Raw genomic sequence first — 25360 nt, 5'->3', positions numbered from 1 at the left:
GACAGAGACAACTCCCTCAATGCAATCTCTATGATAATTACAGGATACAGATCTCAGAGTCAGGCAGCAGCAACTTGGAAATACCGCATCTTGTCTATTTTGGGGGACTGAAAAAGGATATTTAAATTTTCATCGCAAAATCAATAATTCCAACGTTGCTTCTAACATCAAAGAAACTGCTGATTCTGAACATATTTGTACTTTGAAGCCGGTTCTTCATCTCCTAAAAAACCAAGAAAAATCTGAAAGGGGTGCGACTACGATGATTTCAGTAGGTACACCTTGTGTCTGCAAGTTGTTTGTCTTGTATGCCAAGCCCCTCGATCTTGGGTGGCATTATGCAGAACCACACACAAACGGTAAGGAGGGGGGGTGTTGTGGTGATTGATTGCTCCCCGCCGCTAGAGGGCCACGCGGGGCATACGAATGTGATTGACACGCACGCGCGCTCGTGCGCTAAATGGTTAGCAGACGATTTTTTCACAAACTACCTGTGCTGTGGACGTACGTACATGTTGGATAGGACACAGCACGCTGAGTGTAACACTTAGGCTCGCATTGTTGTCAAAAAGAGACCGCAATTTGTGAGATTTCTCCGGCTGACTCCGTCCATAGTTTTGTACCAATGCAATCTTCTGTATTTCTGTGATCATCTTTTTTGTAGCTGTCGTTGATCCATGACGGAGAGGAAGCAATCGGAATTTAGCGGTGCCTTTGCTTGGAGAAGTCGGGCATTGTTTGGTAAGTTCGTTTAATGCTGATTGTGAGTGATCACTCATTGGCAAACATTGTCAATCAGGCCAGCAGGTTACTAGCTGTGTTGTGTACAGTGTAGGCAGTGATTTGTAAAGCATGGAGATGTTTTATTCATAGTGGCAACTAGCAGCTTGTCCAATAATTGTGAGTTTTTATTTTTAAAAGGAACTTAATTTTTCAAATAAATCTTTTAAAGATTTATTCCATAATTTCCTATGGTCAACAGATGTTATTTTTCTGCAGTAACTAAAAATAGGCAGGGGGATATGTTCAGGCTTTTTGCCTGTTCCTGTTTTTGAAGTGGGGAAGTTATGAGTAACACTTTAATTTATTTGTTTTGATTCTGTTGCACTCTTCAAAACAAAGAAATAGCCTAATGATGAAAACATTCCATACCAGGGTGTGCATGCCACTTTGACACCCTGTGCTTAAAGTCTGTGAGACTCACTGGTCTGAAGAAAGTGTTTTCTAAGTGAATACCACAATGTTTTCACTGGTAAATTTGACAGTTAGGACTTGTTTAACCTTTCAGACTACTTATAGATTATAACAATGCAGGGGAAAATGAGTGATGACTGTTTGGAGGAAGGAATGGTGTTGGTAGGATATATGGACTTCTTTCCAAAATGATTTGCTGAAGCGGGGATGCTTTGAGACTACATGGTAGCCTGCTTGAATGCCTGTGTATAAAGGTTGCAGAGCAAATCGTGATGTTGTTGAGCAGAAAAAAAATCAGTGTGGATTTTTTACTGTTTAAAATTCATATCTTGGCCCTATATTTAAAAAGTACAAAATTGGAATTTAAATAAAAGAGTTTGTGTAGCATGTGGAAAAGGACAAAACTTAATCACAGTTTCTTTTTAAGAAAAATGAATAGCTCCCTCGGTCATTGTGCATGCGGCTATATTTGGTTGATTAGGTTTCCAATTGTTACAATTTTTTACTATTTTGTTAAATTTCCCTGGGGTCACGACTTTGTACACTGGTGTTGAAAGGCATACATGTACATGTCTTGTACCTTAGCCAACTCCTGCCTTTAGAGTACATATCTCTAGTGTGTCTACCATCTTGAATTAAAAGTGAGTTGAAAGTTGCATAAATTGGGAGCCTGAAGGTAAAAGTAATAAAGAAAAATTAAAGTTCATCTAAAATTCATGCCAGTTTGCATTTAAGCAAATTTAAAATTGGTGATAAATTATATTTAAATGTTTTAAGTTGCCTTTAAAAAACAACTAAAGCAAGGCTTTGAACCCCAAGTAGTCTGGCACCACCCATTTAATGGCTGTGAAGACTCACCAACATCCTCAGAGTATATTCTGTAACAAGATTTAAAACTTGTACGCTGCTCCAAATCATGCGGTTCTTTGTCAACCTTTGGTACGATGACTGGCCGTCACAGAGATTCTATCCAAGAGACACTAGCAGTGGAATATTGTACACATCCTTGAACCTGTCCGTTTTTCATCATATTCATTCATTTCCTCCCCTCTCTCTGTAAAAATAAACAGAAAGGAGGAAGATCCAATGATGTTTTGCCCAGTCAGTCCTGTGGACTGCCTGTGCATTTTTTCGTCAGTGTTCCTCTCACAAAGTCATTTTCTTAGTTCCCAAATGTGCTTTTCATTCATGCAGTTGACATTGTAACACTCAAAAAATACAAAATATTCAATTTGACCTCATTACCATAAAAGTGTAGGTTTCATTCCTTACACTCTTTGGACTAAAATTATTTGATTGCACTTGTTTTGTAGTTCAGTCAATAATATTTTGGTCAGTCTTGTTACAAAGGAATGCCAAAATGTGTTTCTTCCATGCTTTTACTTGACAACGCTGTTCTAAAAAAAAGTGGCCTCCTGTGTACAAGTATTTTCTCTTTAGATTAGCTTGTTCTCATGTCACATTCACATATACCATTTTTCCCCATTTGTACAAATTATTCAAGGCACATTTTAGAAAGGAAAATGTTACTGACCATCAATTAACAGTTGTGAACTGAGCTGCAAAGTTTGTGTTATTTTAAAAGCGGTATGGTAATAGCTGTGGCCTACTAGAAGTACCTGCCTCTGTTATCCATCCTTTTCGCTCTGCATTCGGTACATCCTCTTCACTTGAGCAAATAGATCCATGAGATCAAAATCCAAGAGTAGTTATTTGAGGAGCTGTTCAATAATTATGATAATACATTACTGTACCGGTACCTGTACAAAGGGATAAATTGAATCTCAGTTGTGGTAGGCTTTAATATATTCTTTGAAGGTCAAGGTGACTTCAGATCATTGGAAGACAAAATGGTATATCCATGAGGCCCTTTTTATCTGTTTTGTTGGTTGATGCATGTAAATGAACAATTGATTTACATCAATTTTGTGCCATTTAACACTCAAGATGAATACCCCTGAGTGATGACGTTGTCATCAAACAAAGAATGCAACTGGCATTTTAGCTTAGATCTGTTGACCCAACATGGTTCGTCAGGCCAGTATGTTTCTCCTGGGTTTTCTCCGTCTGAAAGTGTCTCCTTAATGTGGAACTGATGCTTTCTGGTACAATACTACATGTAGATGTGATTGCCAGCCAGTCTATCACATTCTCCTTGAGCAGATTATATCAGTTGAGAGGCAAGTGTACAATGTCAGGCATGCAACATAAGACTGGGAGATGGGTTCAAACCCCTGAATTTCTGATCATGAGTTGTAAACCCTAACCACTGGGCAAAACGATCACCACTAATATCATTGGCTGAGTTCGGGCGGCTTGTTCTTGTATGTTCAAGAACAGCTCGATTTGTTGTTCGTTAGTCGGCCGCTCAAATGCCGGGAACGCACAACTGGTTGTTCCATGGAACATGGCGGCATCCATGTACGTTCTTTCAGAGTAAACTTGGAAAGCTGGGCTGAATTCTTTTCTATTTAAAAAGGAACATTTATTTCTTTGCTATGGAAAATGAAAATTGTTAATTTTGTAAAACTTTTCATTGTCTCTGGCTTTGTGAGCCATCTCGCTATCTTTTGCGAATGTTCAAAAATCAAAATCTCACGAGTTTTTCCGTGTGTTCCTGTAAAACCCTGATGAGGAGGTGGTGTGTGATCCTGTTCTGAGAACAGTGTTCTTGGGTTGTGTTCCTGCCGCTCGAGCGCAAGAACAAGAAACCCGTGTTAAGAACAGGCCGCCCGAACTTGACCATTGTGAGACAAAGTGTGCCAAAATAAGGTTTTCCATAGTTGTACACTGAATATTGAATGGTACCAGTACTGTCCATCATGTTTCATTTGTGCATCATGTTCATTTGAGGTAACGGATGTCCTAGGATCTTAATTTAAAATGAAAAAAATTGCAGAGTTGTGTTTTGAGTTGCACCCAAATTCAGTGTCTGGGACACACTCTTTAAGCTAATTGTTGTTTATGTGATGTTACGCACTAAACTGACAAATTACGGTATAGCAGCACTCACAAGCACTTTGCTGAATTAAGAACAAGCTACTAACAGCAACATCCAAAAGCATTTCTTTAGACACATCATTGAAAAATGTATGGTGTTCTTCCATTGCTTTCTTCAAAATGGCAGCTTGCCTGAAAGAGTTATTCCCAATGTGTTTGAATTCATTGGACCAGAATAATGTTTTCTAAAAAGTTCTAATATTTTTGTGTAATACTCCTCCAGTGTCTTTCATGGTCACTAGTGCCTTTAACCACCTCCACCACCGTCAGCACTACTGAAGCCCCTAACTGCCCATTATGAGTGGCTCCGGAAAAAGCTTGAGTGCCTCACTGTCCCTGGAGGACCTGAACCTAGAGCCGAGCCCGCCCCATAAGCGCAGCACCCAAGCTTCCACAAGCTCCTACCACTCCAGCCCCGGTGGGTCCACCTCCCGCCAGCATGCCTCTGCCACCCCCACCCCTGCCATTGCCACCCGGACCATGTACAGGGACGATCTCCAGCCTGCCAACAACACCATTCCCCGGACCAAGAAATCGGCTCGGGCGTCGGCATCTGAAGGGAGTCCGGGAAGGAGCAGAGGCACGCTAAGGAAGACTGTGTCCTCCCCCATCGGGCCGTACCATGGGAATGATGTGGTTGGGGCTCGCCTGGCCAACTCCTGTGGTTTGGAGCTGCAGAAATACAGTCACTTTGTAACTGATGTCAAGGAGGCAGAGTCAGGTAAGAAGTTGAAATTTACAGAATTGTTAGCTTTATTTATTGAATGGAAACCTACTCTCCTACCCAGAAGGACATGTGTGTACCGTACAGGTACCCTCACTCCTTTCCCATTTCTTTGAGTTGCAGAATGCAATTTTAGAATTTCTTTCATTTTGTAATCAGGTTTCTATTTCCCCTGAAACATTTAAAAGTATAAATTCCAAGTTTATTCAGGTGCTGAAGTTCAGAGCTGTACATTTTTGTACAGTTGAGTACATTTGAGTATAAAAAACAAAGTAGCTGAATGCAAGTGATGTATGCACTAGAACATGTAGATGTGTAAGTTCTTCCTCTTTATCCTGTTTCCCAAAATAACAGGTTGATGGACTGATCCCGTAGATTTCGTTTCCAAGGCTTTCCCCTAAAAATGATCACAGAGGCACTCTAAACCTTTTCCAACTTTCATGTATAGAATTCGCTTTTGCCACTTGAAGATTAGTGATGAATTTAAAAGAACCCTGGTTTAATTTGAAGTGCATTACCATCAATATGCTGTGGCAGTTTGTTCATATACATGTATGTGATATATGGGTGGTCAGCAAACGGTGCAAGCGTGAGTGACTACCTAAAAACAATCTTGCGTTAAAAAAAAAGTTCTTTCTGGAAATCTAAAAAAAAAATCGATGGCTTACTTAGTTAGCACCACTTACTTTCAGATGAGAGAGCAGGGGCAAATTCCTACGTACACGAGGAGGCATCAAGATTTACTTAGACATTGATTAGTGGGCAAAGATGCACCTGTAGGTTGTTGGGCAAATCAGTGGTTCCTCCTACACTATCCAAACCCGATAAAATATCCACATTGCCCAAGGGGGTGAGTAAATGCATAGACTTGGCTGTTTCATTGCTGGCAATTCAGTTTTCTCTTCTTTTTTTTTTTTTTTCTGGTTGCTTCCCTGCATGCTGTTGCATGCTTGAGTAGACCGTAGAAATCCGTCGTTCATTCATCCGTTCTCGCTGCGTATTGATCCATGGTTCAGCGTTCAAACACGCGGTCGCTGCGTACCGGCAGATCGAGTTGAGTAAGGCTGCGCGTGCTCGCCTGTTTGGTAATATGCACAGAGCGTCTGTCATCGGTGCCTCATACGTGCACCTGTATTTTTCCTACACAACCTCACTTATAAGGTCTCAATTATTGATTGCTGTAATTTCACCCTTATCGTTCACCACCTGACTTTTTGTCATAGGTGCCCGCCATGAATGTTTGATATGTAGTGGAGCTATCAACGTGTCGTGAAAATACCTGAACTTTAATGAGTTTTCAATTTGTTTTGTGTTAAAGAGCACCTCTAAGGAAAACATGTTTTCTCTGATTTCATCTGTTCAAATAAATTTGGAAACTTGAAGACAAATGACACTGCATTTGATTTATGTGCTTCCATATTTATTTGAACAGATGAAATCAGAGAAAGCATGTTTTCCTTAGAGGTGCTCTTTATATTAAATGATATGAACATAGTTACATACATGTAAGATTTGTGATTACAGATGAAGAGCTACATGTACACATACAGTGTAGATAATCTGGAGACATTTTTCATGGGGCCCTCAAAATGTGAGCTGGTCTTAACAATTTGCTCCTTTGGCAGGAATGTGAATATCTGTGAAATCTTATGCAGCAATAATGGGTATGGTTAATCAACTCTACACTAAAAACCATGCTTCCTGTGAGAATCCAGATGCAGGCTTCTTAAAAAAATATATGTAAACAAGAGAAAATGATGAAAAGCAGTGTGGGACTTGTTTACAGTGCAGGGATGCCATGCGTGTGAGGCAGTCTTGACCACAAACACACTGTTTTTCACCCAATGTCGGAAATAAATTAACATTTGGGAGGCATTATGGCAGAGGGGCATCTCTTGAGGAACCGATGAAGGATGAACTGTTGTACGTTTGCAGGCATTTAGAATTGTCAGCCTGGTAATGAGGTTTCGTTCAAGATGTCTCGTGTTGGAACATTAAGTTACTCGGCAGCGGTATCTCCAAGATGCTTGCTTGTCCGTTTGTTGTAGAGAAGGGGTTTGTCTGCCCAAGTGGTGTGGACACGTGCAGTTTGGGTGCTCCTTTAAATCATTACATGGTGAAATACCCGGTACTACAGTAATTACATGTACATGTAAGGCCCAATGTTTTACCAGTAGTTTCATCTACTCGAACTTAGTTATTCTCAGTGGAAAATGAAATTCAGTCTAAAACATTTCAGAGTGCTTTACCTCGTCTAAATTTGAATGTTAGCCAGTTACCTGTAGTAGGGCATGTCTAAATTAGAAAGCCATTTTGACAGTACATGTATGTTGGATGAGTATGCACATAACCTGTAACATACAGTTGTATCGTTGCACAGATTTGTGGAAGTGAATGAGCAATCTGTTTAAGTCATTTATTCCACCAGGAGCCCACTCCTCAAAATACTAAGATACAAAATACATGTAATAACCTGCACTTACAATGTGATGTACATGTACATGTTTTGAGCATTACTGTCACAGATCTATGCTGTGCTTGACGTGTGACTTGGACAATGAGAGGCTTCATCGTCCCCTGAAAGAAAAGGATATGTGCGGCAGTAAATGTACATGCCTTTTGTTTGTTGAAACACAGTATAAGTGATTTAAGAATCCACTTGTGACGACACTCTGGGCATCGTACAAGATGTACTCAGTGGTTAATGGCGTTGGTCACAGAAGCAAAATGCCATTCAGTAAGTCTTCAGTTATGAGTGGAGTAGCGAAACGGGGTCAAAAAGGAATCGATCCCTTGGAAATAAATGTAGGGAAGAGTGAAAATGAATGGACATGTGCGGCCTCAGTCACAGCTGCCGAGCGCGCAGTGTAAACATGGTAAATGGCGTCTTGGACTTTTTTTTTCCATTTTCAGGCCAAATTTACATGCTGAAGGGATTCACAGTGGGGAAAACGAACACCAGGTCCTCATATGTACCGTACAGTTTGATGAATATTTACAATGAATGGCAGTACTTATTTTTATTATTAGTTCAAGTATTCACAGCTGGCGCAGAAGGACCCCGGGCATTTTGTATTGCGCACGACTGCTTCCGTTGAGCTCTCCAGCATATCGGGCATGAATTCCTCAAAGAAAATCCTTTGAAATCAACCTGTCACAAATTGCAGTGATGGAAATTCCAACCCAAATGCTAACTTTGTAGTTCTCTTGATTGCAGCTCAGAAAAGAATTTGATTTTGGTCTAAAAAGGAACGAAATGGTTCAATTTTGCTGTAGATTGTCATGGTAATTACAAATGGGCCCCATAATTTTTAGTCAGACAAATGTAGTTTGCAATATGTTAAAGCTATTGATCTGCTTTTTTACAATTTCATCTCCCACATTTTTGGGCATATGGTGAAGTTCATAGGGCATCATTTTGTTGATTTTTGGCAAGAAAAATTAGTGGGCAGAATTTGTCTTTCGACCAAAGTACAGATTTTTAAATTAATGACAGCAGTCAGAAAAATCCACAAGTTCTTTGTGATGTTGAAAATTTTGCAACAATATACTTCACAGAGACTGTCACAACTTTACCAAGTTACTCTTTCAAGGAAATTCAGGAAATTGAATGTGAAAGGTGAAGATTGTCTTTCTAAAGACAATGGTGTAGCCTACACTGATACAATGTGGTTTTGCCGCTGGTCGGTTAGCAACTGGCAGAAATTTGAGTTGGCAAATATTTGAGTGTCTTAGAGCACTTCACAATCCTACAATCTTGTAATGTGAAGACAGCTGATATACATCAAGCCACTTTTATGACGGTCCCTTATACGTTTTGCTTGTATGGATGTTGCTTTGGTTGTCTACCCAATTCATCCTCTTAGCAGATTGAATTGTATGAGATACTGCATATCACTCCCATTGATCAGGAGAAGATGAGCGTGTAACTAATACTAGGCAGGAGTACAGCCTGTAGACACAGGCTTCATAAAAGGAGGGATGTCCCCACTCAATTGCCCATTGCTCAGTTGCAGGTTATTAGTGGAACATTTTTCCCCCTTGTGGGTTTAATCCCTTCCTCGCGTTTTTCGATTTTTGTCTTGGGCCGGGAGTATGTGAGTCATGAGGTCTGTTAAACAAATGAAGCAATGTTTGAAGTCTGGAATGGGGAATTTAGTGGATTGATTGAGGGAAAACTTAATGAATTGGTGACTGATCTGTGGAAAAATAAATAACTGGTGCTGCTCACTTCAAATTAATATAAATCTGAACTAAATCAGAGCAGCTTTGGTTGATATGTGCGTGACTATTTTTTCTACAGTACAGGAGTTTTGGAGGGCAAGCAGGATGACCTGCTGAACTGGAGCCTTACCCTCCCGTCAGAAAGTTTGTCACCTTGCAATTAGTTCACAGATCCTGTGCCTTCCTTCCCCTTCAGCACTCATGGCTTTTTACCTGTGCCTCGTTGGTAAATTGATGTTACAAAGAGAACAGCATTCATTGTACATGTACGTGAATGTGTACGTGTACATGGCTGTGTACATGTCTGCATTTAGAATATGAACATCCTTGTTCCCTTCTTCTCCCCCTCATATCCCTACCAGAGAAAAAATTTCATCTGAGATGGCTGTTATCGTGTTCAAATTTGGTACCCGTACTTTGAGTTCTTGACAGGTCTATTATTAACGCTACACTGCTACGCTACACTAGGCCTACATGTAACTAGTTCAGGCAGTATAATGCTTATCATTGCGGAGAATCTCTTTCACTCGTTGGTCAATAGCATGCCCTTTGCTGACACAATGCTAATGTCCTTGAGGATAACTCTCCAGATTATTATGCACAGGGGAAGATCCTGGAGGATCCCAAATGAAAACCGACCTGCCAGATCAAATTACGACAAATTTGCTCTGATTTTTCATCTCGACGACCGCCCCGTCAGGTCACAAGTACCCACTGATTGTCCATGTACCCCCCTCCTTTTCCTTCACTCACTCTCTCTCTCTCTCTCTCTCTCTCTCTCTCTCTCTCTCTCTCTCTCTCTCTCTCTCTCTCTCTCCTTCTTTCTCCCTCCTATGACCAACAGTCGATGCTCATCATCAGAGCTCAGCCAGCCGGCTGTTTAGATTTCGAAAGCCAAACAGTTAACAGGTCTGGAGGATGAAGATTTGGTGGGAGGGGGAGGGAGAAGGGACGTTGTCATATGTAAATGGACAGAGGGTAATTCCTGGTTAACATCAAGTGACGTGGCTCTTCAGAGCCGCGTGTTCTGTCATCCTGAGCACATTAAGAATGCTTGTCATGGAGATCAGACTGCTCAACCTCTATTTGAATAAGTCATTGCTTTGTGCCGACGCCATGGTTTCCTGAGATCAATAGTAATGAATGTTGAGATTTCTGTAGACCCTTTCAATACCGTCTTTAGTGACACATGTACAGTGAATTTTTTGTTTCAGATTATGACTTTAGTGCATATAGTTTCTAAAAAGGATTTTCTTGAGTATTGCAGGTGTTAAACCTTAAAATCACCCAAAAGGGTCTTTGGGAATGGGAGTTAATAAATAATGTATTTGGCATGGCACAGATGGACCTTCAGTTGAAAATTTACATCTCCTGCTCCATATGCAGCAAGGTATGAGACGGAGAGAACCCCCCTGCTTTGTGTTGGTCATTGTCTCGCAGGAATCTGGGGAATTCCTTTCAGACATCTTGGGGGGGATGTGTTAAGTAACAATAGTCTGGAATGTGTATAGGGATTGGACATGTTGGGGGGGTACCCCTCGGTCTCATTTCTTGCTGGGTATATCCTGCTCATGCATACTGGTACAGTATGTTCTCTTGAAACTGGGATCAAAGGATGTGCATGTAGATTTATTGAATCTGTTGAACAACTTCCCAAGGACGCCCGTACACCTGCTTCATTTGTTCAAATTACAATATCCATTTCCCTGCCACAGATGAAAAGATTGAGCCTTCCCTATTCCCACTTTCAAGGTAGATTTTTTTAACAGCATTGTACTTGTATGCGTCAGTGCAGCATGACATCGCCTCTTGCTGTCCCCCCATTCAATAACTTGTTTGCCAAAGTCCGGAATCAGGGAAACGTACCCTTTAAAAACCATTCTGATTCATTACAGGCACCTGATCAATCGTTATCGTGTCTAGTAAGTGTCTCTTCATCACTGAATATAACCTTTTGTACAGTCGAGTGATTAAAGAGATGGATGATGTTAGAACAAGTTATCTGGAGTGAAACGCACATGTACATGGTACATACTGATCAATTTTGCATGGCTAATTACTGTACATGTGTGAGGAACATTTGTAAAAGTTCTTGATTTTGCCAGCCATAAAGGTAAACTTTAATGTAACAAGGTCTTTAAACTTGAAAAAAGTGTAGGAAGGACTGATACATGTACTTTGATATTTCTGAGCATTTGTAGGACTATATTGTTGTATTTGGAATCAGATTTTTTTAATGGAAATTTCCTACTACTTTATCAATAAGATACATGTACCATAGGTACCGGGTGTACTATACTAACTCAAATCTCATTCTGTACCTTGTTTTTTTTGGGGAGGGGAGGGAGCACGTGCCCCCCTCCCATTCCCGGTCTCCCAGGTGCCCCCCTAAAAAAAGATGAATGAATATTGAACAAGGCTAACAAAATCTTGCCCCAAAAAACCACACCACTGAAAGCTGGTGCCCCCCCATAAGATGATGGTGCCCCCCCATAAGGTGCTGGTTCCCCCTTGTGCTCCCCCCCTAGTAAAATCCTAGCTATGCCATTGCACATTGCATGTGGTCTAAATGAAGATTCCCCAACAACCCTTGCATCATTTGTGACATCAGTTCACAGTGTGTGAGAATAACGCCCAATTATCTGTGCCTGAAGGATAAATTATAGAAACTGGGAAAAAAAACTAAATAAATAAAATGATTATAATAAATGAGAGGACATTCAGTAAATACATGTGATTCATGTGATTTGGGGACCTTTAAATGTTTATCATTTATTTCTCCATGCTCCTCATTTTGCATGTACTTTTAAAATGTGGTTAGAAAGGGAAAAAATTAACAGAATCATAAGTTGAATAATCAGAAAGTTATGAAAATTGCCAACACAGATAAAAATTTGCAGTGTCTGATTAAAAAAATATGGATAATGCTCTTACTTGTATGAGATGTTGGCTTCAGTTATATTTGAAGTACAATTTTTAAACCGCATAAAAAGTTATAGGGATTGTTTCAGCAGACAGGAAATCAAGGATTTATTTATGCCAAGATAAAAAAGCAGCATTTGTAGAATACATGATATTTCCACCCAAACTGTCCAAAGCCCAGAGGAACCCAGTTGAGACGAAGACTGGCTTCATTTGAATTTCTAAATAAATTGCCAAATACATGCAAGTCATCATGCATTAAATGCAGGCCTACACATTTTGTTTAAACACCGTAGATTCTCTGAATGGTGCATATTCTCTGCATATGTCACCACCATCATTTATGCTAGAATCATGCATCAGGGTCAAGTTGCATCATTTGATCGCTTAAAAAAATGGCAGTGGTGGGGAACTTGGATTTGGATGCTGTCACAAATGGGCAGGAATGAAAAACAGCCACACTCTGTCTCCAGATACCTTCAACGAGACAGCTCTGATTTCAGCAATTCAATTTGACACGTTTCAGCCTCAGACAAGAGGTGGGCACAAAATCACTCTAAACGTACGATAACCTTTCAGTGCAATTCGCAAAAAACTTGTCATTCCACAAAAGCTGCAAAATGCTACAGGCGTGCTTTGATTGGATTCACAGCTGGGATTAATAGCAGCATAATGTAACTCAGCCAAACCATGGAGCCATTAAAAAGGATGGCCAAATCTGACCAAAAATTCTCAGTATGCTTTTCCTGTATATGCATACATGCATACATGTACGAAATGTAATCTAATAGTTTTGTTTTCGTGTATCGAATACATTTCTTCTTGAGACGGATCATCTTTATTCTTTCCAGAAATGCTGTCAACAGAGGGCTCACCTCTCATCTGTCATTTTGTAAATGAAGAAGACTTTTTCTCATTGCTGGTGTATTCGTATGTACTCCGTACACTCCAAGGATTAAACCGACATAGGATCACTACTCACTACAGTATCCTTAAAGGGGTGCTAGGACTTGCCAGCTAGACATAATCATAGACAATCTAATACAGGAGATAGGTCACTGCTGTCCAAAAGAGAAGTTCAAGACAAACCATCAGAATATTTGTTCTTGGGGGTGAGATCTGGGAAGATAAACATGTACATTTGCGGTGCCCACCAACTCCTTTAAGATTTTGTTTTCACTTCAGCATCAGTCCCAAGTTATGGAAAAGGCTACATAACCCATGAAAAAGTCCACAGATACAATAGATATGATTAAATGTATGGAATATGAAAACAAAAAGGCACGAAATGAAAAATGTAAAGCCACTTTCTAGTTGAAACAAATCATGTTTAAATTTGCATTTTCCTAGACTGCAAATGAAGGAATGACAGATTAAACACAATGAAATAACACATTTTGCTTTTCTGCTTTCTGTTTACATGTAGGGGAAAGAGGGGAATCAATGTTAAATCCAACATTTGTACTGTAAATGAAACATAATAACGGTACCTGTCTGTAAAAAGGTCACGGTAGTAAAGCTACATGCACACTAAGACTTGAAAAACAAAAAGACAACAGAATCAATGATTGATTCATTGGAGTCATTTTCAGCGGCCATGATGATGTCTTTCAACTCATCAGTTCCTTATGGATTCTTAACCCTCACCCACAAATTTCCAGCCAGGGAATAGAACACTTTGTGCTCGGGAGTGCAGCGGCACTTTGCCAAAGTGGTCCACTTTTCTCGGCTGAAATTTGGACGCTTGCTCTGTTTTTGTCCCTCGCCTCGGGTCAAACCACCCGCCCGAGGTTGTAATATTGTCCATTATCAGGGCTACACTGGAGTGCATGCACTCTGTTTCTGTGTTTCATGAATTGCATATTGTGTACTGTGGATGAAGTCTGGTGCCACCTCAAGATCATGTACACTGTTACTCCAGCTTTTTTTTTCTAATCTCCTCAAGTTTTATGTACTAGTAAAAATATTCTTCCTCGATGTTTTCACTCAAGATGCTTAATTGCTCTGCTACTTTTTGATATTTGAGTACAGTGTTCAAATAATAGCATCTACCGGTAATCAGTGCAGCAGATGCACACTTGTTGATTTGCAGCACTTGGAGGATTTCAGTCGCAAAATATGAAGAATTACATCATGAGATGACCCGCCCCCAGTCTAATTTTGCAAGCTCCCAAGCTCTTGGTGATTGACATCATTGAATGAGGGTTCAGTGGTATTAAGTCAAGATCTCCTGGGGAAAAAAAAACAAAACTGTGTCAATGCACAAGTCCAACAATTCTGACTGAGGAATAGCATTCTTGTACATGTATGTGGGTCAAGTAGGGAACGTGAGTAGATGCACGTGTATGTATGACCATGTACACGTACATGTATGTGACAGCCAAATCCATGTATATGCCATTCTTAATGGAAACCCTCTCAAATTGTAAAGGTTTCATTTGCAGGAATAGTGCAGCTTCAAGATCGGTGCACTTTGTGTCTAGAAACTGACATACCAGTAAATATGTATATGGTACTGTACATGTGATAGAAATTCAGTGTCATCAAGCCAATAAGTCTTAACCTTTAATCAATGACCAATGCTGCTCAACAAAGAATAACCCCTCTTTCAGTTTTGCACGGGGGAAAAAAACTCTCCATGGTGTTAGTCTGTTTTAGGGTTAATTTAACAGGGCTCATTTTAAAGCTGTCACTATTAGGAAAAACAGATCGGTTTGCATGTCAAGCCGCAACAGCAATAATGTGCACACAAAGCGAAATCACAGCATTGCTTGGGAACACAGTTTTCACTTTGCTCAAGATAATTGCCGATTGTCCAAAACACTGGAAGTACGGTAGTTGGAACAAGAAGCTTTCAAGTGAAACCTGTCGTCTTATTGCTCAGGATATCCTTTACTTCGCTCTGAGAGTGGACTTGGAATCTCACGGGCACTATCTTTCCATGCATGTCAGGATCTCCCCCTCCCCCCTCTCGGTGTATGCATTAACTGCAGCTCTGTAAAAAGGCTTTTGTTCCCAAGATGGTTTTTCCAAAGTTATTTTTAGAAATGTTGATGACGGAAATTTTTCAGTTGCATGTACTGTACCAGTCTGCAAGTGATGTGATATTGTGTTCATAGAATTTCAACACTATGCAGATTTCAAACTAATCGGCATTTATGTACTGGTACAGTACAAGGAATGACTCGTGTCAATGTTGATAAACAACTTGAATTTATAAGAGAAATCTTCCTGAAAACCATTAGGCAAAACAGGTAGCAGGTTAATAGCAATTCTTCATGGAAGAATTGCTGTTTTGCTTATTTGATTTGTTTACTTTTGTTTCGCATAATAAATGATTTGGGTCATGTACATTGTACATATCACTTCAGCAATTACATATTATCAAAATTACGGATTCCCCAATGCATTCAGGCTAATAAAGTTTGCCATCATTTTTTGCTTGATGGAAAACTGAAGCCACGATGGGAGATGGCTTATTACCGTGCTGTCTTTAAAAGAAATTGTTGTCAATGTTAAAAGAACTCTGAGTCCCTAATTACAAATGTAAATGCTCTAAATTTGAATTCACAATGAGACCTCCATAGAACTGTGCATTTGTCATGTATCGGTACAGTACATTTGGGTGTGTTCATGATGATTTAACATTAAAGCAGGCATTTTTCTGCTTGGTAATAGAACAGCCTCATTTTGTAGCTCTGTATGCATTCTTGTAATAACAGTCTTATTACAGTCCGCGGGAAGGGGACAGAACTTGTGGCAAGTACATGTAATAGCACTGACTGAAATGGGCATGTCATAAAAATGGAGTGAGCCCTCTTGTGTTTCAGGATTGATTCTGGTTGAAAATACTCTCACATAAACTTCATGCTTTATGCGAATAAAGTAAGGCACAGAATTAAGCTGGCATGCAGGGTTTACCATGGGGGACTTTGTCCAATGTTATTTTCCTCCCCAAAAAACTAAATAAGGGCCCTCTTTTCTCTTAAAAGAAATGGCGGTCAACACTAGCGGAAGGTGCTGCACTAGTACTTTTGCTAAATTTATTTATGATACATTATTGGAAATTTGGTTTCACTTGAAAGTAATTCAGGATTTTTTGTGTTTTCTTTTCTTTATTTCTTTTGTTTTTACTTTTGCCAGTACATTACATGTATTCATACCGGTACGTTGTGAATCAGGGGGAGGGGAATTTCATAAAACATTACATGAATTGATTCTCTTAGGCAAATATCGGTAATTGGGGTTGAATTCCACTAAAAGATTACATTGATTGATTCTCTTTGGCAACTATGGATAATAAGTGATGGAGTGTGAGACAACGGAGTTCATCTAACCTCCATTCCCCCTTTTTTGAAGTTGCAGCAGAAAAACATGTCCAGCATAGTTGATCTGTCTACTGTGTCTATAAACATGACCTTGCCAATATTTGAAACTTCCAAGGAAATATGCAGGTGTTAATTCCACTCTGCCTTCAAATAGGGAGGAAATTACAATTTAGGCTGATACTGCTAATTTAATTACATTAATTAAAGTGATCCATTATTCATCAGTAAATTACACAGAGGCCTACAAGTAGTTTTTTTCCTTCTGTTTCTTGTAACCTTCTTCCAATCCGGCCCATTTTGTCTTAGGATTTTCCTTAGAATCAGTTTGCCAAGTTGGATTTTCAGTCCCACTAATTAGCACCTCAGCTGAAGAGGTTGTTCACATTGTGGTACATGCTCACAAACTGGTATGCAACAGTGAACTCTATCATTTAGTGTCCTAATGGCTCAAAAACATTGAATGTACTCATGTACTTAAAGATATTAAATTATCATACACAATTGTATACAGCTTACATTTTCTGTATGTTACATGTACATGCACGTAGTTCTGAACATTGGTTTCTTCCCCATGAACAGGGAGCAGAACAATTGTGTGTGTGTGTGTTAAAGGGGAGGGGGGGTGTGGAGGGAGCAAAGGGAAGGGGGCAGGTGCACCTTCACACTCCCCGTATATAGCTGCTATTTGTCTTCTCTGAATAAATTCAGGATATTTACACAGCACCTTAGATCTCTCCCTGCAAACGGAAACTCTCTGATTACAGCACTGTCTTCGTAGGACTTCAACCGATATCAGATACGCCTCGGCGCCTTCGTGTCAGCCCTGCTACCGGGATTCTCTGAATCAGATCCCTCTCTTGGGAGGTTTCAGGTACTTGAGCTTAAAAACCTTGGCTGAAAGCATCACATTGACTTGTATCATCTTGCAGTGGATGAGGCAGAACCTCAACTCGTTAATTTTTTGCAATATTACACGTACACATATTGGGTACTTGCTGCGTGGGTATTTTGTTTTTATGTTTTCATTTGATAAGATTTTGAAGGGGGTTTGAGTTGAGAGCAAGAGGGCGGAATTTTACATGTACATACATAATGCTCACACAAGATATTCAGAGGATCTTTGCAATACAAAACCTTTCTTAGGAAAATTTACAGCAGTTTTGGTGTTGAATTATTTGCTTGTGGTGCCAGTTCTCTATGATGACATTCCAAATTTGTTAAAAAGGAGCATTCTCCAGTATCCCTTAGCATCCCTCCATGGACTTCCTCCTGACTGACTGACAAATAGAGAAACACAAAACTTGATCTTGTTCTCTTTTTTTCGTGATTCATCCAACCAAAGCTTTGCCAACTGTTGGCCGCTGCCTTTTGTGTGAGAAATTTCTGACTTCATGCAAAGTCCTTGTATAAAAAAAAGGCTTTTATAATTAGCGTAAATCTTAGGATTGTGCCGTTCAGCCCTTTTAAATCAAATAAGACGTACTCTGTGCAGTTCTTTTGTCTAGGGTAGCAAGGCAACTTGTACCAGTTCACAAGTTGTTGAAATATCATGCTTTTTTTTGCATAACATGGGAAATTTATGTCAAGGCATGCTAAAGGCCTTGGATATGCACGTTACTTAGTGTATACATTCGTGTACAATGTCTTTTAAAAATGTTCAATTCAAGAAATTGAATTTCATGAAGAAAACAAAAAGAAAGAAATGTCAGGAAATGGAAAAGTGTATAATTTGTGTGGGTTTAATATCTTACATTTCTTATTCTGCTCCCCTCGTTCCTGGGATACTTTCCAACCTTATACCACTCAAATGGAACTATCTGTGGTATGCAATGGTGGAGGTCATGATGTTTACCTCACTTTCTAACCCAGTCCATTGTTTTAGGGGAACTTTCCCACAGTCCTGACCAAGTATTTTTAGAAACAGAATGCCGGTTTTCATTCTTTGGGAGATTCATCAAATTGGAGGTTGCAGGTTGTTGGACCCTGGGAGAAAATCTGCTGATCCTGCTGGTTAGCAGAGTTACACAATGAACCTTCAAAGATTTGACCAATGGGGAAGTTTATATGCAAATCAAACTTTGAGGAAGGGTTGGTCAAACTTGCAAGTGACCAATCATAGTCTTGATGGAAATGTCCATCAAGAGACTACAACAGGCATTTAAGGGCCTATTTTGGGGTCAAAATTCAGTCTGCACCACCATCCAGCAGACCACTGGTCAACAGCCCAACACTCAAGTCTACACAGTAGCCATATGGGGTGAGTTGCTGTCCTTAGTAATCTACCTGTGTGAAACTTCATTTTTAGATTCATTTTGATTACTCAGTATTATAGACTGTGTTATTTCTGATGTTGATTGACTTGTATTGTTAGCTTGTTTTTATGATCAATCACGATCATGGCATTGCGATCATGAAGTTATTTTACAGTGTACTCTTTTGTCCATTTATCCTGATTACCCCCTTTTTGGCACACTTGATTCAACAATGTCCTAGTTTGCAATTAAGGATGATGTTTGTACACCTTGTAAGGATAAATTTCTGTTCTATTATATAGCTCGAGTGGCATCTATGTTGAATTGTGTTGAGGCAGATGTACCCAGTAGTAGGAGAGAAGCTTAGCATATCCAGGTTAGCTCCGGAATTATATTGTATATTCCAAGCAGTTCACACTCTGACTTTTGCAACTGTTTTTATATGATTTTGTATGCCAAATTGGAAAGTTAGTAATTGCTGACCAACACAGATTTAGAGCATTTACTTGTGTGCTAAGTCATTTTATGATGTGTTGTGTGAAGACTACCAAGAAAGTGTTGTGTAATTGGTCGCATTCCTTCAGAAACAGCTGTGTTTTGGTTATAACAAGAACTCAAGGTTATACACTCCAACCACTGTGTATGACCCATGACTTTTTACTACCAGTGTGTGTGTGCACAGTATTTGCACCATGCAGGTTGTGTGTAGTAAGTGTATTATCTACTGTACATGTAAGTAATTGTGTTATTTTCCTAATATTACAGGGGTCCGTCCATCCGTCCGCCCATCGGTCTGTGGACCCATATACCATCCAATCAGTCTGTTATTCCTATTTTACTGAGGAGAGCTTCAATAAAGATTTTGTCAGTTGTAGAGTAAACAACAGAGACAGTGTCGTCGTCCGTTAATCGCGGTCGTATCAGTGAGAACCTTGCGCTTGCGGCGCAGAAACCTATCCGGCAGCCCGGCCGGATAATACGACAAAATTGGTGTCAGAAGTGGGATCGCGACACTGTTGAACTTGAACTGACGAACATTCTTCTTTTGGTTTGACGGATCCCTGGATATCACCTCTCCGGACTGTGGACTCCAGTCCAATTTACCAGCAGGAGCGGAGACCACACAGGACTTCCCCCGCACACATCCCTTCTCTAGTTCAGTAGTTGGACATCCCAGCTCCGGCGAGATCACCACGCAAGAACTTGTCTCCAGGCAAGGATCAAGTCCCATGGCGGTAGGCCTGTTCTGGTTAATTTTCCTTGCATAATTATTGTACGTGTATTGACAAGTGTATAGAAAATAGCATTTTAAAGATTGGATAAAATTCAGAATTGCTCATCTGACTTAAAATCTCCTCTAGCATTCTCGGTACTGTTGCTTTCGATTGAATTCTGATTGTTGATGTAAAGTGGGTCTAGTGATTAAGTGCTGCTTTATGATCAACATCTTTAGAGCCTTTCCTAACTGGATATGGTTCTGTCTGTGTAATTTCTTTTGGTTATAGAAATTACGGTTGCTTTGGCAACGGGCTTGTTTCCCTTTTTGGGGATCAGAGGATTTAATGGGGATTATTTCCATTGAATTCTATTCTGTTGGTGTAGAGTAGTAATAGTATGCTACTGTATGATCAACGTCGTGTGGGACTTTTTCTTAATTAGAATTGTTCCGTCTGTTTGATTTTTTTTAAAAAATCGTAGTAGTCGTCCCTCTTGTGGGGAGTCTGAGAATTTAATTAGAAAAGTTCAGTACGGTTGGAGATGCTGGTGTTGGTGATGTGAATTCAATATTTTTAGTTTCACTCAGTGAAATCCTTTATTTGGATGTAGTTTAAGTCAGATCGGTGTCCTGAGAATTTATGTTGGCTATTTTGCACTTGTCAAAAGATTTCGTGAAGTTATATACTTTTCTGGTTTTTAATGTTACGTACTCGTGTTGGTGATCAGGGGTTTGACACAAACTCATTGATAAAACTCAAGGTTTGATTATGGAAGGGGCAGTTGGCGCAGGAGTCATGGCTGAGGCTATGGCACAGGCACTTGCCAATGCATTTCAGAATATAAGAATCCAGCCGGGCCCAACTAATCGCCTTACAAAATTTTATGGTTCCCCACGCAAGTCCGGTGATTTATCAGTTAATGAGTGGTTAGAGGAAGTTGGTGTGCACTGCAGGCAAATGGGCTTTGGCCGTGACGAGCAGGTCCAAACTATTATAGACCACTTAGGTGGAGATGCTAGGGAGGAAGTCCTGTGTGCTCCTGTCGAAGCACGGCAGGATTTAGATCGTATCACTAGTTTACTCAAGGCTAGGTTTGCACCACATGAGTCGGTGCAGTCTTTGAATAGTGCGTTTCATTCCCGCTATCAACTCGAGGATGAAACGTTTGCTGAGTACAGTCGCACATTGATGCGTCTGTACTCGCGTCTAGAATCAGTAGCTGGTGTAGGGAAAGAGGGGGAGGCATTTGCCCTCCTTCGTGACACAACCCTCAAAGGGCAACTGGTCAGGGGCGTTAGAGATCCCTTGATGAAGCGTGAATTACGCAGAATTGATATGGCAAATGACGGCCAATCATTTGCTGAGTTGAGGGAAGAAGCATTGAGGCTCTTCCAGGATGAAACTGTGCAGCCGTACCCTCAGGTCCGAGTTAGGGAATGTAAAGTGTGGGAGAGTAGGCAGACAGACTGTACTCTCGATAAACTGGTCAAAGGACAAACAAATATGATGGAAGGAATAACTAACATTGGTACGCAGATAGGCACACTTGTCAATGTATTGACTAAGGATACTGAGAATCAACCCAACAAAACCCCAGTTAGCGATGTCGTGTGTCACTACTGCAAAGAGAAGGGTCACTTCATAAAAGATTGTAAAAAACGGAATAGGAGGCCAAAAGGGGCCAACATGCAGAAGAATACAGGTGCAAAGCAGGCTAGTTCTCTGGTTCGCACAGATTCTGAGACTCAGGAAAACTAGCCGACTCCGTTGTTGTGGGGAGAACGACGGAGGTTAGCATAACTCAATGTAACAATTCCCCATCTGCAAATAGACATATCAATGTAGCAACAGTGGAAGAAGTGGCAAACATTAGAAAAAAACTGATATCTCCAAGCCCAACAGCTACTGTCTGGGTTGCTGGCATCGAGGTGCACTGCATATTAGACACAGGGGCAGAGACATCTCTGATCCCAAATTCATTTTTCCGTCAGTACCTTGCACATAAAGTTGCTCCACTGGCCAATGCCAGCCCATTCATAAATCTAGTTGGAGCAAATGACCTTAGCATACCAGTACTGGGTTACTTCGAGACAAACATCACTGTTTACAACCACACAGTTAAGGGTAGTTTCCTAGTGAAGCAGGACAATGACACAATCCCCTGTGATGGGCGTCGTGTGACCCATCCTGTGATTCTTGGTTGTAATGTTTTGCGTAGCATTATGCATTGTGTTAGGGATAAATTGCCTGTTGATGCTGTGAGCAGTGACTGGAACTTAGTTTTCCATAGTTTAGAAATGCCAGGGCAAGGGATGTCTCTTGGGCAAACTCAGCTGAGTGCTGATGTTAGTGGTCAGGCAGTCACTGAATTGTATTCAGGTGAAGATTCAATTAATGTACCACCATTCACAGCACGAAGGGTGGGGTGCTGCATAGACTCTGTCACCCGTGAGTGCATGGGGAAGAGTATTTTGATAAAGCCAATCGAGTCTGTTCTAATAGGTAGAGGGTTTGAAGTTTGGGAAGGATTTTCACGTATAGATAGTCGAATTGAAGTCATTGTAGCAAACCGTAGCAATGAGACCATAAGTATCCCACCAGGCACGGGATTGGCAGAGGTCATAAAAGTCGAGCCAAAAGATCAAATTTTCCTAAGGCCTCACAGTTCAAGTATTGAGGTACAGGTCCTACAGGTCATTGACATTAATGATGCAGACTCAAATACATGTACTGGAGTTCCAACTGATGAGGTCCCTAGTCATGATGTTGAGGTCATAGTGAATAGGGCTGAACGTGAGGTATTTTCCTTCCCAGATAAAAGTACGTATTGTCTACCCCCTGGAGTAAGTTTGTCATCCATACCATATAGCGAGGCAGTTGAAGTGGTGAACTTAATTCAGAAATATGAGGAAGCATTTTCCATGAGTGATTTTGAGCTGGGGTCCTGTAGTTTAATTCCACACAAGATAGTGCTTACAGACGACCGGCCTATCAATTTGCCTTATCGTCGTGTTCCCCCTCATCAAGTAGCAGAGGTCAGACAGCTTTTGCAGAACATGCTTGAAAAGGGTATAATTAGGCGGTCATGTAGCTCATATGCAAGCCCAGTAGTACTGGTCCGGAAGAAGAATGGGACACTTAGACTGTGCATAGATTATCGGCTATTGAATGCCAAGACAGTACGTGATGCATTCCCACTGCCTCGTATAGATGAAACCCTGGATGCTTTAGGTGGTTCTAAGTATTTTTCTTCACTTGACTTAGCTCATGGTTACTTCCAGGTTGCCATGGATCCTAGCTCAATCCAAAAGACAGCATTCAGAGTTCCATGGGGACTGTTTGAGTTTACACGTATGCCTCAGGGACTTGTAAACAGTCCGAGCACGTTTGAACGAATTATGGAGCTTATATTTGGTGACATGAACCTGGCAGAGGTGGTTTTGTACTTGGATGACATATTGGTGTTTTCACCGACATTTGAGGAACACCTTAAGAGACTGGAAAAAGTTTTCCAGCGACTTATTGAGAATGGGTTAAAGCTGAACGGAAAAAAATGCCAATTATTTGAGGAACAGGTAGCTCATCTAGGGCACATTGTTAGCTCTGCAGGAGTAGCAGTTGATCCCGATAAAGTTGAGCGTATCCAGAACTGGCCTGAGCCAGAGACTAGTGAACAACTCCGTTCATTCTTGGGTTTAGCCTCCTATTATAGGCGGTATGTTCCTCAGTTTTCAAGGATAGCCTCACCCTTGAACGCTTTGGTGGTTAAGGCACCGACCAAAGCTGGGAAGCCCCTTTCAATTAAGTCCTTCACTTGGTCAGATGAGGCAGAAGAAGCTTTCCAGGCCTTGAAGGAATTGCTTACAAAAGCTCCAGTGCTTGTTTACCCTAGGTTTGATAGGGAATTTGTGATTGAAGTGGATGCTTCACTGAAGGGATTAGGTGCATGTTTGTCACAGTATGATGACAAGGACCAACTTCATCCCATTGCCTATGCCAGTAGGGCTCTCCGAGGGCCTGAGCGAAACTACTCTGATTATTCTAGCTTTAAACTAGAATTATTGGCACTTAAGTGGGCAGTAGCAGAGAAGTTCAAGGGATATTTGATGGGGTCGCGTGTCATTGTTTATACAGACCACAACCCACTGGCACACCTGAAAACAGCCAAGTTGGGCGCAACTGAACATAGGTGGGTGGCGCAACTCGCACCATTTGACATGGAGGTACGGTACCGTTCTGGTAGATCAAATCGTTGTGCGGATGCATTAAGTAGGTATCCCGGCAACTTGACTCCAACTCAGGTTATAGCTGTAGTGACTGAAGTGACTAGCAGTAGCGAAGTGCCCGACACATGTAAAAAGGAAGCGGAGAAACAAAATTCCCTTGCACAAAGGCATGTTCCACAAGCTCAAATCATTACCCCAAGCATATTACCTTCCTTGACTCATGAGCAGTTAGCAGAACTGCAAATTGCGGATAATGAGCTAGGGTTAGTGTGGAAGTTGTGGAGAGAGAAGTGGCAGCCTGGTCATGAGACAAAAGCTGATCCAGCAATAAATGGTTGGACTAAGGAATGGTCTAAAATCAGTGAAAAACATGGTGTCCTATACAGGGAAGTACAGGACCCAATATCTGGAAACGTTGGGCAGCTACTCGTGCCATATAATCTGCGCAATGTGATTTTAAGGGCAGTTCATGATGATTGGGGCCATCAAGGGATCAGCAGAACGTTATCTCTTTTGAAATCCCGATGCTTCTGGCCAGGGTTGGCAAAAGACGTTCAGTGCCACATAAAGGGCTGCTTCAAATGTGTTGTTGCCAAGGCACCATCCCCAACAGTCAAGGCCCCAATGCGACATCTGCTAGCCCTTCGTCCCCTAGAGTTACTTGCTATTGACTTCCTAAAATTAGACCAAGGGAAAGGCGGTATTGAAGATGTATTGGTTATGACCGATGCGTTCACCAAGTTTGCCCAGGCGGTCCCTTGTAAGGACCAATCAGCTAAGGTAGTGGCTAAAACCCTGCAGGACCGATGGTTTACACAGTATGGAATTCCATTAAGGGTTCATTCAGACCAGGGTAGAAACTTTGAAAGTAACCTTATCAGAGAACTGTGTAAACTGTACGGTGTTCAGAAAAGTCGTACCACTGCATATCATCCGCAGGGTAATGGGCAGACAGAGAGATTTAATAAGACCATATGTGGGCTAATTAAATCCCTCGATAATTCATGCCGTAGAGATTGGCCAGAGCTACTCCCTCACTTAGTTGCCATGTATAACGCAACTCCACACAGATCCACAGGAATGTCTCCATACCTACTGATGTATGGTAGAGAACCAGTGTTACCAGTGGACCAGTTACTGAGTAACACAGAAAACAGCTGGAGTGAGAATTTTGTTCAAAGTCAGGCTAAGTTGATAAAGAGGGCTAGTGATCTAGCAATTTCTAGGATGCAGGCTGCTATTGATAGGGACAAGAGGCGTTATGATAGGCGAG

At 40.9% G+C, this 25360-nt stretch overlaps 1 protein-coding gene and 1 long non-coding RNA gene across 3 annotated transcripts in view; both read left to right on the top strand.

The window, feature by feature from the left end:
- The first annotated feature begins 498 nt into the window (after positions 1-498).
- The window catches only part of slc4a11 (solute carrier family 4 member 11), a 96776-nt gene continuing 71914 nt past the window's right edge, over positions 499-25360 (top strand). For both annotated transcript variants that reach the window (XM_022251979.2, XM_022251975.2), the window contains exons 1-2: positions 499-741; positions 4418-4915. In XM_022251979.2, the coding sequence (XP_022107671.1) occupies positions 4492-4915 (424 nt within the window). In that variant the 5' untranslated portion in view covers positions 499-741; positions 4418-4491. The remainder of the gene's footprint in view (positions 742-4417; positions 4916-25360) is intronic.
- Positions 18626-19957, top strand: LOC147797070 (uncharacterized). Its single transcript, XR_015427434.1, has 2 exons — positions 18626-19020; positions 19410-19957. It is a non-coding gene; the product is annotated as an uncharacterized LOC147797070 (long non-coding RNA).

This window comes from Acanthaster planci, linkage group LG12 (assembly GCF_054643075.1).
Source record: "Acanthaster planci isolate LZ-2023a linkage group LG12, COTS_SCS, whole genome shotgun sequence".
NCBI lineage: Eukaryota > Metazoa > Echinodermata > Asteroidea > Valvatida > Acanthasteridae > Acanthaster > Acanthaster planci.
Note: the sequence above shows the minus strand (reverse complement) of the source record. Positions and strands in the feature narration are given on the sequence as shown.